Here is a 15,931-nt window from a genome sequence, read left to right as displayed (position 1 = left end):
GCGAGTCTAGACTATACAAATTATCCACACATTTCACCCTTTGCTGGTAGTGGACTGAGCAGTGTTTATATGATAGTTGGGGACTTCCTGATTACAAGACAGTCTTAATATCCAGGATTAACAAACTCAGAGGGAAAGGTGATTTTGAATAATGACACCATAAAACTGGTGGAGATAAACCAAAAGAGAGGGTGATTTGTAAATGGAAACTGAGATTTCTAATGAGAGTGCATGGCACTGGGCCAGATGAACTTGAAGTAGAAATAGCCAGCCCATCCTCACCATCAGTTTGGGGAGCACTGAAAGTGCCATCATACAGATTGGGATTAAAAAACAAAATGTATTTGTAAATAATAATGATAATAATAATAATAACTGTGGTATTAAGTGCCACGAGTGTATGTGAAACACTCTTCTAAGCCCTGGGGTAGATACAAAGTAATCAGGTCAGGCACAGTCCCTGTCCCATGCAGGACTCACAGTCTAGGGGGGAAGGATGGCCTAGTGACCAGAGCACGGGCCTGGGAAACAGAAGGTCATGGGTTCTAATGAGACTCTGCCACTTGTCTGTGTGACCTTGGTCAAGTCACTTGACTTCTCTGTGTCTGTTACCTCATCTGTAAAATGGGGATTGAGACTGTGAGCCCAGGTGGGGCAGGGACTGAGTCCAACCCGATTTGCTTGAATCCACCCCAGTGCTTAGTTCAGTACCTGGCCCATAGCAAGGGTTAAATACCAGAATGATCATTATTAAGGAGAATTGTGTCCATTTTACAGATGAGGAAACTGAGGCACAGATGAGTTAAGCAGCTTTCCCAAGATCACACAGCAGGCCCTCAAGGGGCTTACAATCCAGTGGGAGAGACAGACGTCAAAATATATCACAGGAAGGCGAAGCAGCAGAATATAAATGTCTTCCTCCTGGAATATGCAGACCTAGGGGTTCTCATGCAGCAGTTGTGGAATCCCAACAGGATTTGCTTTGTGGGACAGGCTGAAGCCAAGCATTTCTTGGCCCAAAGTAAACTTGGATATCCCCAGTAAAATGGGAACCGATTCCAGCATTTAACCCATGCTTGAGAGAGAGAGAGAGCTTTGTCTCTGCCATGGGGAGAGTTAACAAGCCCTGGCACCTTTCACCCTTGCAAAATCTTTTGGCTTGGCATTCTAGCCTGTCTGGCTGGGAAGGTTCATCCTAATAATTATAACAGTAATTGTTATTATTTTTGTGTGGCGTACTTACTATGTTTCAATAATAATAATAATAATAGTAATGATGGCATTTATTAAGCACTTACTATGTGCAAAGCACTGTTCTAAGCGCTGGGGAGGTTACAAGGTGATCAGGTTGTCCCATGGGGGGCTCACAGTCTTAATCCCCATTTAACAGATGAGGTAACTGAGGCACAGAGAAGTGAAGTGACTTGCCCAAAGTCACACAGCTGACAATTGGCGGCGCCGGGATTTGAACCCATGAACTCTGACTTCAAAGCCCGGGCTCCTTCCACTGAGCCATGCTGTTTCAAGCCCTTTTCTAAGTACTGGGGTAAATACCGTTAATCAGGTTTGACACAGTCCTTGTCCCACATGGGGCTCACGGTCTAAATAGGCGGGAAAACAGGCATTAAAGCCCCACCTTGCGGATGAGGAAAGTGAGGCACAGATAAGTCAACTGACCTGCCCAAGGTCACGCAGCAGACAAGTGGCAGAGCCGGGACTAGAAGCCAGGTCCTCTGATTTCCAGGCTCATTTTCGTTCCACTAAGGCCATGCTGCTTCTCCTGGACATTTGCCCATTGCCTTCACCCCGTGCCTTGCTTGTATCCACCCCAGCGCTCAGTACAGTTCCTGGCACATAGTAAGCACTTAAATACCATAATTATTCTTAATTACTATTACTATTATTACTAGAGAACAAAAACAGGAAAGACCACTAATCTTTTCCTGAGCCTTGAGGAGAAGTGTGGGCCTGCCTTAAATTGTCTTACATTCTTTAGCATTCCCTGATTGTAAGCAGTCCATCTTTGTGGGGTATCTTTGCAGGGCCATAAGCCAGGGAGCTTTAGTGCCCTGTTCTTCTTTGCATACCAACCCTCTGGCAGAGCAGCAGAGGAGAGGGGCTGTTTAAACAGCTTGTCCATATGTAGTTGGGCTTGGCCTAGTCCAGGAGGGAGGTGATTTAGGACAGTAACCAGTATCTGCCCCCAGTAGAGCATGCTGAGGTGGGAGCCCCCTTTTCATTACTGCTTGATGGGAAGGGAGTGAGCACCCCGCTCCCTCCCTTTTCATTATTTCAGGTGAGATCACATTTGTCATTTCTGCCACCACAAGAAGTTACGCTCCTCTGGTGGCCAATTCAGATCACTCTTTCCTTTCTCATTTCTAAAATCTAAATTTATAAGTCACTTGCCATTGGATTTTTAAAGGAGCAAACCAAAAAAACCCCACACATCCTTATTTATTTGTTTGTTTTAAAGCCTTACCGTTAGGCATGAGGTTGTTACAGGAGTTGTTTCGGATGTAGTTAGATAATAATGATGGTATTTGTTAAGCGCTTTCTATGTGCCAAGCACTGTTCTAAGCTGAGCACTGTTAGATGTTGTTCCTGCCTGGAGGAAAGAGGCTGAGGTAGTTGATTTCTTCAGATTAATATTTCTGCGAAAATGAATTTTTTTTCTGGTACTTGGCTTAGGCGCCCTCTTGTGACAAGCAAAAGGCTTAGATTTGTTTTATTGAAGAAATGTGCCTACATATACATGGCGATAGCAAAGTTCGCTCATTTTTTTAATGTTTGGAGTGGGCAAGTTTAATTTAAACACCTCATAGAAATCTTTAGGACAAAAATCAAACTTCTTCAGGTTGTATTACTGGATAAAGTTAAAATAGTTTCAGAGGCATCTCCACATAAAGCCAATAGTACTCTGGTTTTAACTTTAGTTGGGGAGGGAGAAATTTGCTTTCAGCTTTACCACAAAGCAAAATTGTTTTTAGAAACATTCTAATCAAATGCATGTCCCAATAGAGGTGACACAGATTATAAAAAGAAAAAAAATTAGGCTAATTCACAATTCATTTTGGCCCTAAGGTTATCGTTCTGGATATGCTTAGTGGGTATAGATTGGTTCCTTTCTGAAGAAAATAACTTCTCCTGTTTGTACCCATATTTCACTAATATTACCATCTATACGAAAGTAAATTATGTGCTGTGGATACTTGCATTCCTAGGAGCTAGGTAGGTTTCCAAAGCAACATTTTAAATAATTGTTTTCTATGGAATCTTGTGGTGCTTGAAAATTAAGTCAGAAATTAAAGAACTGTTATATGTTCTTGGTTCGTAATTTTAAAAAAACTGTTAAACTAAATCCTAAGGGTACAGTATAATTGAAGCTGAGGAAGATGGGAAAATGTAAATTAGAATGCCTATTTTAACTGTAGGGTAAGTTATTCTGTTGGGAAAACCTGAATGAGAAGTAAAGCTAGAGAGATTTATTTTCAGATCATTCTGCCTCAGAATTCAAGATTATATTATTATTGGGGGAAACAACTCCAGGATGTATCTTACAATGTTTCATTAACATTAGGAATGAATATTATTTTCTTGTCGAGATTCAGACAGGTCTGCCCTTGGTTAAATGTATCTTTCCACTGAATCAGTAGTGTAATTTGAAATTCAGAATTTTTATACTTGATTTGTTAATGGCCAATGGCTAGTTTTGTCTACAGTTTTGAACCTCAGGAGAAATGAATTGAAAAGATGATCTTTATGTGGCTTTTCTCAAGTTTAATAGGGTATTTAAGATTTTCAATTAGTTCTAAATAGGAAATAGCTGGACTCTCAAGCAATAATATTTATTGAGCACCTACGTGAATTTAAGTGCTTGGGAGAGTACAGTAAGAAAATATGAGCTCTGTTCTCAAGGAGCTCATTATCTAATGGACAGAAATTTAATGGTGCAACCCATCTAAATTTTGCTCAACAACCTTAAAGATGGGGAATAGTTGCTTTTATTGAATAATTCAAACCTTCTTTGATTGTCAGGTTCCAGAAGTTTGAAATTATTACTTTTTTATGGTATTTGTGAAGTGTAGGTACCAAGCACTGGGGTAGATACAAGGTAATCAGGTTGGCCTAGAGAACGCGCCTGGGAGTCAGAGGACATGGGTTCTAGTCCTGGCTCTGCCACTTTTCTGCTATTATTTGGGTGAATCACTTAACTTCCCTCACCCCCAGAGTGGGGATTTAATACCTGTTCTCCCTCCTACTTAGATTGGAAGTCCTACGTAGGACCTGATTATCTTGTATCTGCCCCAACACGTAGTGCAGTGCTTGGCACTTAGTAAGCCTTTAACAAATACCACAGTTATTGCTATTCATGTGTCAGGGAATCCTGGAGTTTGGGCAGTTTGCAAAGTTGGGGCCCCATTCTAGAAATTTCAAGGTGGAATGCCCCAAAACTCTTCTCAGTTTTGCTATAGAAAGAAAGGTAATTGGCCTTTGAACGACAGTCTCAAAGAGGGGAAGTGGTACAGATCTCACATGTAAACCTATTGGCAAATATCACCAGAAAACCTCACATCTTACCTTCTCTTCCCCATCATCTCCCTCCTCCACTCCTCCCTCTGGTGACCTTGTATCAGACAAACCCCAATTGATAAATCTCTCTTAGCTTTGTAACTCTGGGGGATGTTAGCTAAAACAACCTTTGCCTATGCTTGGATTTGGCAATTTCTGTTTTGCTTACTTTAAACTTTCTATTTATTTTCCCTAGGATGGAAAGAAGAAGTTTGACAAAGAGAGTGAGAAATATTATTCTATCCTCGACAAGCACTTAAATTTATCAGCAAAGAAAAAGGAGTCTCATTTGCAAGAGGTGAGCATGGCTTATCCAAATCTGTTCTGCATTATTCTCGAGAAAGAAAGAGGTGCCTTTTTACAGAAATGTAGAAACTGTTATCGCTATCAAAAGAAATAATGGCTTTTGCAGGATTTGCTATTTCTGGTTTTATAAATAATGCTGGAGAGGCTAATAATTCCTTATTGGGAAATGAACTTTTAAACAAGGTGATATTTACATTTCCCCCTTGCCAGCATGTATTTTAGTTGGATTACCTAATTGGGTACCTATTTAAAGTATTTTTAATTGTATCACTTTAGTTCAGCCTTTCTAGCCATTATTTTCAAGGGTAGTTTTAAAATTCACATGATGAGAGTTTGCCAAACAAATTCTCATTTAATTTAATCCTCATCAAGAGTCACTGACTCTATTTACCACCAATTTCCTACTAGAAAGACTGAGCCTGAGAGATTTTAAGCTTGATATTTCTTTGAGCAAGGGAACCCGTCTTTTGAGCAAGAAAATAAGGGACTCCTATTCATGAAGTTAAGAAAACAGAAGTCATTTTGTAAATGGCATAATATGTTACTATGCTGTAACAGTGCTGAGTCCTGATGTCTGATTCATTCATTAATTCATTCAATCATAGTTACTGAGCACTAACTTTATGCAAAGCACTGTAGTAAGCACTTGGGAGAGTACAGTGGAACAGAGTTGGTAACTTCCTTTTACTTGTTTCCAGCTGGTTCCATACTAGCTCCCAATCCCTTGTCAACTTGCAGTAATAATTCTAAGTGACTCCTAAATCTTCAGTCATAAGGTTCTTTAGTATTTGGGGAAGGCAGAGAGCAGTGGAACTATGGAGAAATCAATCAATAACATATATTATTATTATTATTATTATTAATAATAATAACAATGACAGCACTTAACCCTGTCCCAGCCACTGAACTAAGCACTGGGGTGGATAGAAGATAATCAGGTCCTTCTAACTCCCAGGTCTGTGCTCTATCCACTGGGTCATGCTGACACTTAATAATAGTAATAATACTACTAATAGTTAACCACTTACTATGAGCTAGGCATTGTACTAAGCACTGGGGTGGATAAGAGCAAATCAGGTTGGGCACAGTCCATTGTCCACGTGGGGCTCACAGTTTCAATCCCCATTTTACAGATGAGGTAAGTGAGGCCGAGAGAAATGAAGTGACTTACCCAAGGTCACACAGCAGACAAGTGGTGAAGTCAGGATTAGAACCCGTGTCCTGACTCTTGGGCCCGTTCTCTATCCACTAGACCACGATGCTTCTCTAATCACTTAGTACAGTACTCTGCACAGAGTAAGTGCTTAGTTAAAATACCATTGATGATTATGATTGGTCACTTTTGAAGTTAACTCTTAAACAGAAATGAAAATGTTTGTGTCATCTGATAAAATCAGCACACCTACAAAAGAAAATTTTGAAATTGCTTCACAGTTATTCTCCCTTTCATAATTGCTGCTGCAGAATGTTCGAATGTTAGGGGTACAGTCCAACTTTCATCCATTTTTAAACACATCTACTAAGAGTGCCTGAATTTTAAAGCTCCCAGGCAAATAAAGTTGCCCCCCTGAACAAAATCCAACCCTGAATATCAGAAGCTGAATAAGAATATGAAAATCTGAGTCAGGGAAATAAATTCTGGTGACATTTTAAGAGTGTTCGTAAAACGATCTTATCATGGGAACCTAATTTTAGCCAGGGAAAATAATTGCCTAGTAAGCAGTTTCAAGTGCACAATAGATTTCCAGATTTCTTTCCTGCATAGACAGTAATCGTTCTGCGTACACTGTTGGGTTTGTTTGTGACCCCCTTTTCTTTTAGGCGGATTCCCAGATAGATCGAGAACATCAAAACTTCTATGAAGCATCACTGGAATATGTCTTTAAAATTCAAGAAGTGCAGGAAAAAAAGAAGTTCGAATTTGTTGAGCCTGTAAGTTTTATTTCTTTCCCAAATAATATGTTTAACATATGCATTAAGTTGAAAGGTTTATAGCTGGTGGGTCTCATTTAAAGAAAGCTCCATCTTTAAAGGGCAGCCATGTCACCGAACAGCTAGTTTCATCAAGGTTTCAGAAGAATGCCAGATATCTGTCTGACCAATGAGAAAAACAGGCAAAAGTTTGGAATCTGTGTGCCTTTTTTTAATGAAGTAACTTTGCTTCATATGCCAGTGCAAATCTGCCTCTTGTGCCAATACAGCCTTTAAGTTCCTAACGTAAAACTCTGTCCTGTAATCGTAATAGGGGATTTATCTTTATATGGGGACAACATGCTAAACTGGCTTCAGAGAGTAAGCAAAGTCAGCATTTTCCTCACGGTACCATGCACCACAGCAGCCAAGCATTAAAGGGGTGATCCTTCTCAGAGATGGTAGTTCCTCACTCTTCTCAAAAGTAGTCACAGCCCAGCTTGCCTGAAAGATGGCTATGCCCTGTCCTTCTTAAAAATGTCTGCTTCATGGCTTATCTCAGGGATGGCTTGCCCTATCTCCCCCCTTCTAGTCTGTAAGCTCACTGAGGGCAAGGAATGTGTCTGTTTATTGTTGTATTGTACTCTCCCAAGTGCTTAGTACAGTACTCTGCCCACAATAAGCACTTAATATAATTGACTGACTATAGTATTTTTTCTGAAAGATAGCCATAGCAAGGCTTCCTCTTACAGATGGCTATACCGTGTCCTTAAAGATAGCCATTGCACTGCTTCTCTAAGATGGCCATCACACAGCTTCTCTTAAAATAGCTGCACAGTTGACCTTCTCCAAATGTGGCAACAGTGAGGAAGTCATCCATTAGCTGGGTGGTAATTGGGGTCTTGGAGCCAAGCTGCCATGATCATTTGGTCAAGGGATGGTCAAAGTGATGACAGTGACATAGTGGCAGGAGCAATTTCCCAATTGCTCCTGGCCTGGGCTAGATGTCTTTTAAAGTCATATAAAGAGGTGGAGAATTTTGTGTGTGTAGATCTTTATGCGCAGGAAACATCTTTGGCAAAACATTCCTTATGATGTCAGTACATCTCACTGCATTAGCAAGGTTAGATCCATAGGTAAAAAGACAATAGGAATGTTCAAAAGCATACCGCTATCCATGAAACTAGAAGAAACTTTTCTCCAATTTCTGCTTTCCTCATTTCTTGCCTTCAGGGCATTTGATTTCATTTTAATTTTTAAAGGTATAACAGACTCGCTTCCTTCCAAATCAGCCCCGATCACATTTCTTATATCTTTCTCAATAAAAAGTACTCTCATTAAAAGGAAATAGCATGATCAAGTGGAAGGAGCCCGGGTCTGGGTTCTATTTCTGGCCTGCCACTTGCCTGCTTTGTAAAGTTGGAAAAGTCCCTTAGCTTTTCTGTGCTTGGTTTCTTCACCTGTAAAATGGGGATTCAGTACCGTACTTTCTTCCCCTTAGATTGTGAGAGCCCCATATGGAACCAAGACTATGGCCAGTCTGCTTATATGGTATTTATTCCAGTGCTTGGCACACAGTAAGCCCTTGAAAGATACCATCAATCGTTATCAATTTTTTTTCAAAACTACTTACTAGCAGTCTTTTATGTAATCCACTCTCATTGGAAGCCCCGTTTCCCAGATACCTACCAGATCTGGAAAAGCAGTGTAGTCTAATGGAAAAAGCATGGGACTAGGGTCTAAAGACCTGGATTCTAATATTCACTTTGAAACTTGCCCAGCTTAGTTATAAGGAACTGTGCTTTTGAGGATTCCAAATACCATTAGTTCCCATTGTTACCTAATTGCAAGAAGTGCTCAATTTGTCGTGGAAGGTTTCCAACACTCACGTGCATTTTTTCACTTTAAATTGGAAATGACTTTGAATGCGCAGCAATATTGTTGTTATTACCAATGATAGAACTAAGGAGGGGGCTGCCAGTCCTGGCTCACATTAAGCCCTAGGTTTAGCGAAATAGTTGATTGTTAGATGTTTTTGTTTTCAGCCTAGAGATAGTATTAAAAATGTAATTGGGTTAATTGCGCTTTGGTACATTCTGTCTATTTGGATTCACCCTCTTGTTTTCATCGAAGTTTGTTCTTTTCAGACAAAAAAACAAAACAAACAAAACTACTTGGCATAGAGCAGTTTCCCAATTGCTCCTGGCCTGGGCTAGATGTATTTTAAAGTCATATAAAGAGGCAGGACATTTTTTGTGTTTAGATCTTTATATGAACACGTGCGTGAACAATGCAAATTGCAGTTTTTGCATATACCTACATGATGATGATGGTATGAAGTGCTTACTATGTGTTAAGCACTCTTCTAAGAGCTGACAAGTTAATCTACTTGGACTAAGTCCCATATGAGGCTCACAGTAAGTAAATATATAACTTAATTTATATTATGCCTACTTAGGTTGCTCAGAGCTCTCTATGGATTTTATCTTATTGATTCTTATAATATCCACGTGAGTAACAGACAGTTATTGATGCCCTCCTGTTACAGATGAGGAAACCGAAGTTCAGGGAGGTTAAGTGATTTGCCTGTGGTGACACAATGAATGAGTGACTTAGTTTAAAATAGAATTTGTATCTGCTGGTTAGAAGTATGATGTTAGATCTGCTGGTTAGATATGATGTTTGTGACTGTTCTTTATGTGTGAAAATGACACTGTATTTAAATGTTCAAATACATTTCTGTAGATTTCTAGACTGTAAATTCATTCTAGACTGTAACCTTGTTGTGGGCAGGGGTGTGTCTGTTTATTGTTATATTGTACTCCCCCAAAGCACTTAACACAGTGTTGTTTTGCATAGAGTAAGTGCTCAAGAAATGTGACTGAATGAATGAACATGATTCAGTGTAGGAATTTGGTGATTGGGTGGCTTTTTTTAGCCTCCTCTGCATTAATGGAGAAAATTTGGTGAATTTACCATCATCTTTGAACATGAAAGACAACCATTTCACACACAGAAATATGTTTCAAGAGGATTTAAACCCAGCTGCAATAAGAAAATCATCTGGGTGACTTTTAGGTGGTAGCCAGAACAATGACTCCCTGGATGACTATAAACTCAAAAAGGATGGGTGAACAATAATTTACACTGGAATACTGTGAAGCCAGGGAATATTAGGGAAGTTTGCTAGTAGGATGTCCCACCTCTTTGCTTCAGATCTGCTGTGAGAACTCTGAATCTCTGTCCTCCTGAGTCTGACTTCTTTCAAACTCGATTCAACAAAGCAATATTTCTAGGAAATGATTTAGCACCCTGAGAAAAAGTAGCCCACATTTAGCTTTCTAGCTCCTTGAAAGAAGGGATTGTGTCCACCAACTCTATTATATTGTACACTCCCAAGTGCTTAATGTACTGCTGTGCACAAAGTGCTCCGTAAATGCTATTTTCTGATGGATTCATCTAGTTTCTGTTTGATTTGGGTGGCATCTCTCAGTGTGGCATCTTCCGTACTTGGGTGTCCAGCATAATAATCCGGTATTATGTCCTAAAGCCTGGATTGCAGCTGGTTTGCCCCCTGCCATTCAGACTTGGAAAGGGAATGTCAAAGCTCTGGAGCAATTGGGAGGGTCAGGATACTCCAGAGAAGCACTTTAGATTCAGGTTGATCTGGATCAAATTGAGTTGAACTTGTTCAAAATGGTGCCCCATGATGTTATCCCATTAAGCTATATGCCAGTGTGGCATGCATGCTGTCATGTTTTTTGGGGGGTGGTTTGGGTGTCCTTTTTATTTTTGGAATTCCATGGGCCACTAGGCTACTGGCTACCTACCAGTGGGCTATTGAAACCTTGGGCCACTAAGAAACAGTAGTGTTTCTACTCTGCCAACTGATTTAGTGTGGTCGAAGAGGGAGTGTTCAAGGCGAGCCCTTGGAATGGAGCGGTCGGAAAGTTTGTTGGGTGTTTTATGACTGGGAGGCCTGAATTTCAGACTGTGTCTGTCTGATGGTTCACATTGCAACTGCTGCTGCATAAATTCTTTCTTCCTTCAGAATCTTTTCATGGCTGAGGGCCTTCATTTTAGTGTGTCTCGCCAAAAAAAATAAGTATACTGCTGCCCCTTTAGCCCCATTCTCAGCTAAGGGATCTCTAATTCAGGACTGAGAGATGTATAACTGGTGCTCAGAACTAGGGCTGTAATGGTACTAATAATACTGTAAATTAAGGTTCTGATAGTGAATTTGAAGACATAACAAATAGCTTTTTTGCAATTGTCCTTAAGGTTCAAAACGGAAAAGGAGACGAGGACACATTTTTTTCCCTCTCTGATTCATATTTCTACTTGACAAAGGAGAATGCAGTTCCTATTTAGAGTTCTAAAGTATCTTGGAAAAATCGAGCAACTTGACCTAGTTCTGACACCAGAATAAAATGTTTTGCTAGAAAGTGATCAAAATCTGCTCCAAAGAAGTCACAACCAAATTCAGAAGAGAATGCTGTGGGAGTGTGGGGCATATTCTTAGCACGGTGGTAAACGAGGGTTATATATCAGCTATATAAAATTGTCAAATAAATATGAAACTAAATATGAGGTACCATTTTAGATAAAAAACACAGTTTTACAGTGGAATACTAAATATTTTCACACAACATCCGTTTTAGATCAAGTTTTGCTTCAAGTAACCCAAAGTGATAGTGCTTCTAAGCAGCCATTAGGTTCCCAGAGTTCTTCTTTTTAACGGATTCCAGGGTCATCAAAAATCTTGCTAAATAAACTTGTGTGCCATCGCTGAGTAAAGACTAGAGGTGTTGATGGGTGAGACTTCTTCAAGAATGAGAAATTTGTACGGCTATTCATCTCGATTTTGAATTTAATTTAAGAAGAATCAAGGGGCTTTATCAATAAGAGTAGTCCTCTTATAGGAACTACAGATACTGTTTTTGTTGACTGGTCATTGGGAACTATTTTTATCAAAAATGGGTATCCTGAGACACCTAACCTGGGTACCTTTCCCTTCTCCTCATAGTAACTGGAATTGGAACTGAGGGAAGGGAATGAATGGGGCCAAAGTCCCAAACATGGCCCAACAAGCCTCAGAATGCTAGGGAAGCTAAAGGAAGTATGTACTGAGCATCCTCCAGCCCAAACAAGGAAGTGTGAGAAAGAACCCTTGTAAGGTAGGCTGACTATACTTTCTGAGATAATTCCTGTTCTGGCCTTAGGCATATTTTTCTAAAATTATCCATGACAGCGTAGCCCTAAGGATACTGCTTTTTTTGTGTGTGTGTGTATTGCATTTCAGACACATACCTACGGTTGTGATACTGGGGTGGGGTTAGGCAACCCAGTATAGAATGGGTCTAATTGTGACGTGGAAAAGACAGACAACAGGTAGGAATGACAGCGGTATTGCTACAGAGTTCAAGAAATGGAGATTATCCTTTCACCCCTTCTTTGTTTGGAATTTGAGGGTGTCTTCTGAGGCAGACTCTGCCATTGGTGGGGATCCACAGAACACCAATCCGAACCATACCATTCCCATAAGCGAGCATTGGATAGCTTGCTTTAGGAGCAAGATTGTTTTAGCTAGGATTTCAAGCAGTCCTTAGTGCTTTGCATTTATATATTTTACTTTGCTGCCATCTTCTGACAATTGCTTTTAATTCCACTTCTCCTTGTATTGAACCTAGCATGGGTGATACTGGTGAAAATATATAAAAAAAATAGATGAGTGGTTCTTAAGGCATGCATAGTTATTTTCAAATCGACAGATACTAAGCACTTAGTGGAATCCTATCTTTATGATAGCTTGAAGATTTTCCCGTATTTTAGTGAACGCATCGACGCGTCAGTACCAGAGTAATGCTGCAACCCCAATCGCCGTTGATCAGTAAGACCAATCGTGTTTCTATTGATCTGAAGGAGTGAGAGTGATGTAGTGTTTTATTCTTTGCCATTGGATTTGGCCTACTATGACATTTGAGCGTAATCTCTTGTTTTGTCTTTGCAGCTCTTATCATTTCTCCAGGGTTTGTTCAACTTCTATCATGAGGGCTACGAACTGGCCCAAGAATTCGCTCCGTACAAGCAGCAGTTACAGTTCAACCTACAGAACGTAAGACTGGGTCTATCTATATGTGACTTTTTCCTGGTTAATGAAGACTGGGGGGAAAAGGACACTGCTCCCTGTTACAAGTTCAAATCTAGAAGTGTTTTAAAAACTTAAAATTGAATGCACCTTTGCATATCCCTGTCATTTTCATTTTCCCCCAACATCCCACGACTCTATCTCTGGAATTTTGCATGAAGCCTAGGTTCTGGCCTCGGGAACAATTTTTTTTTCTTCTGCCAGTTTTCGTTTGTTTGTTTTAATCTACTGAGGATCTTTTACTCCCTCTTTGTGAAACAGCAATGAGTATATTTTTGAACATTTTATTAATTTGGTTTGGGATTTTTTATTTTTACATATATATTTGATAGTAATAAGTATTTTCTTAAGAAGGATTTGCTTTCCCAATTAGTTGTTTAGAAAGACTTCTACTTGAAAAAAGGTAGCATTTAGAAAATGCTGACAAAATTACCCAACCATCAGCTAGGTTTGCTCTCTTTCAGGACTTCAGTTTTTCCTAGACCCCCCCTCCTCTCCTTCTCTAGACTTTTCCTCCTTTCTGGGTCCTTTCCTTCTCCACAGTTCCTCTCCTCAAAAACTGCCTTACTCTTCGGATGTCCTCTGCCCCAGAATCCTCCTTTTGCCCAGGTTTGATTGTACCATGTTTAAGGCATAAGAAATCTCATGTGTGACCTTGGGCAAGTCACTTAACTTCTGTGCCTCAATTCCCTCATCTGTAAAATGGAGGTTAAGACTGTGAGCCCTGGGTGGGACAGGGACTATGTCCAACCTAATTATCTTGTATCTACCCCAGTGCTTAGAACAGTGGCCTGGCACATAGTGGGCACTTAAATATCATAGTTATTATAATTATATTTATAGAGAGAGAATTGGATTTGAGAAAAGATGAGGAGGTGAAAATCTTAAAGGAGAAGTCCCCTGGAGAATGGACCATCAGTGAGAAAGGGCATAAGGGGAAAGAAGGATTTGAGAGGAGAAAAAGTGTAAGATGAGAAGGGTATTTAGCAAGGGAAGTTATTCACTCACATCTCTAGACTGAGCTCACTGTGGGCAGGGAATGTGTCCATTTATTGTTATATTGTCCTCTCCCAAGTGCTTAGTACAGTCCTTTGTATACAGTAAGCACTCAAATGCACATGAATGAATGAAGCAGCTCTTGCCCCTGCTTTCTCCAAGGAAATCAAAATGGTGGCTTCGATTTTCTCAGAGAAAGAAAGCTGGATTTACAATTACTGTGTTAGGATGCCATGCTTGATCCTGATAGAAGGTGGTGAGAAGGGAGGTTATTCCTCCAACGACTCCATGAGGGTCTGAAAAAAGCCCCAGTCTTTCCTTTGCTCCACTGTAAGTTTTGTCTTTATTCCAGATTCAGTATTCTAGGAAGCATTGTAGAGCTAGGAATTCACCCTGCTGGGGCAAGCATAGAATTTTATATTCTAGAGTCCCACATCTAATGGGATATTTTTTACATTGACTTAGAAGCACACTGCAGGCAGGAACTACAGCTTTTCCTTTTATTGCACATTCCACAAGCATCTAGCACAGTGCTTTGTAGGTGCTCATTCATGTATTATTCACTTCTCTGCATTGGTAATTTTTTTATTACTTCCATCATTTCAATTTCTCTGATATTCTCACATATTGCATAGTTGTTAAGCATATTAGAAGCTACTGTTGTGATAAAAATCACCATTAATGTGCCATTTTCAGAGCATTGTTGTATCCATCAGCCTAATCCATAGAAGCCAAAATAGTACTGTGTTCTGTTCTCAACCTTCACACATCATCTTTATCAGCAGACAAGTTATCTTTTATCACTTGCCAAATTGTCACAATGCTAATCACCTTGCCCTAAGTTGATTTAACATCCACTGCAGTGTTCCTAACATAAATCTGACCCATCGATATTGTTGTGATTACTTATTGAAACCAGCTTAATTCCTTAGCCCTCAGGAAAATACCTGGATATTACAACTTCTACAAAATTGAATAAATTAGACTAAAATTCTAGACTGTTTATGGATTTCTTGGGGTTTTTTTTGTTTGTGTGTTTTTAGACGAGGAATAATTTTGAAAGCACTCGGCAAGAGGTGGAGAGACTGATGCAGAGGATGAAATCTGCCAACCAAGACTACCGACCACCAAGCCAGTGGACAATGGAAGGGTATCTTTATGTACAAGAAAAACGTGAGTTCAGAAGACATTCAGCTCTTCACTTCCTCTTCCTATTTTTTTATGGTATTAATTGTCTCCTATGTGTCAGGCATTGTACTAAGTGCTGGGGTACGTACAAGCCAATCAGTTTGCCCATAGGCCATGTCCCACATGGGGCTCACAGTCTTAATCCCCATTTTACAGATGAGGTAACTGAGGCACACAGAACTGAAGTGACTTGCCCAAGGTCACCCAGCTGATAAGTGGGGGAGCCAGAATTAGAACCTATGACTCTCTGACTCCCAGCCCTATGCTCTGTCCACTAGACCACTAGGTCGGTGACTCAGTGAGTTATCTTGGTCCTCTTTGATGACAATGCCTACTCCAGTAAGGATGGATGAGAAAAATCACTCTATCCTACTAGCTCTTTGTTGGTGTCCAAAAGATAGCGTGAAATGGTAAATTGTTACTCCTGAAAACCAAGGGAGCTTCTAGGTAGGTGAGAAGATTGACAGAAATTGGTACCAGTGGCCTAGGGAGAATTAGAAATGAGGAACGGTTTGTTCATTCTTTGTTTTCAATGTTCATTTTGGAATGAAAAATCCACTGCAGGGATCCCCAATCCTGTACCAAATGCTCATCTGAAAGATTCTGCTCAGAGTCTTAATCCCCATTTTACAGATGAGGGAATTGAGGCCTAGAGAAGTTAAGTGACTTGCCCAAGGTCACACAGCAGCCAAGTGGTGGAACCGAGATTAGAACCCAGGTCCTCTGAATCCCAGGCCCATGGTCTTTTCACTAGGCCATGCTGTTTCTGTATCGTGCACTTCCCAAGCGCCTAATACAGTGCTGTGCACA

The 15,931-nt window shown here is 40.2% G+C and overlaps 1 protein-coding gene across 2 annotated transcripts in view; it reads left to right on the top strand.

The window, feature by feature from the left end:
* The window catches only part of ARHGAP42 (Rho GTPase activating protein 42), a 176,687-nt gene that overhangs the window by 120,094 nt on the left and 40,662 nt on the right, over positions 1 to 15,931 (top strand). For both annotated transcript variants that reach the window (XM_038761754.1, XM_038761755.1), the window contains 4 exons: positions 4,769 to 4,870; positions 6,700 to 6,810; positions 12,800 to 12,904; positions 14,977 to 15,106. In XM_038761754.1, the coding sequence (XP_038617682.1) occupies positions 4,769 to 4,870; positions 6,700 to 6,810; positions 12,800 to 12,904; positions 14,977 to 15,106 (448 nt within the window). The remainder of the gene's footprint in view (positions 1 to 4,768; positions 4,871 to 6,699; positions 6,811 to 12,799; positions 12,905 to 14,976; positions 15,107 to 15,931) is intronic.

This window comes from Tachyglossus aculeatus, chromosome 20 (assembly GCF_015852505.1).
Source record: "Tachyglossus aculeatus isolate mTacAcu1 chromosome 20, mTacAcu1.pri, whole genome shotgun sequence".
NCBI classification, from domain to species: domain Eukaryota; kingdom Metazoa; phylum Chordata; class Mammalia; order Monotremata; family Tachyglossidae; genus Tachyglossus; species Tachyglossus aculeatus.
Note: the sequence above shows the minus strand (reverse complement) of the source record. Positions and strands in the feature narration are given on the sequence as shown.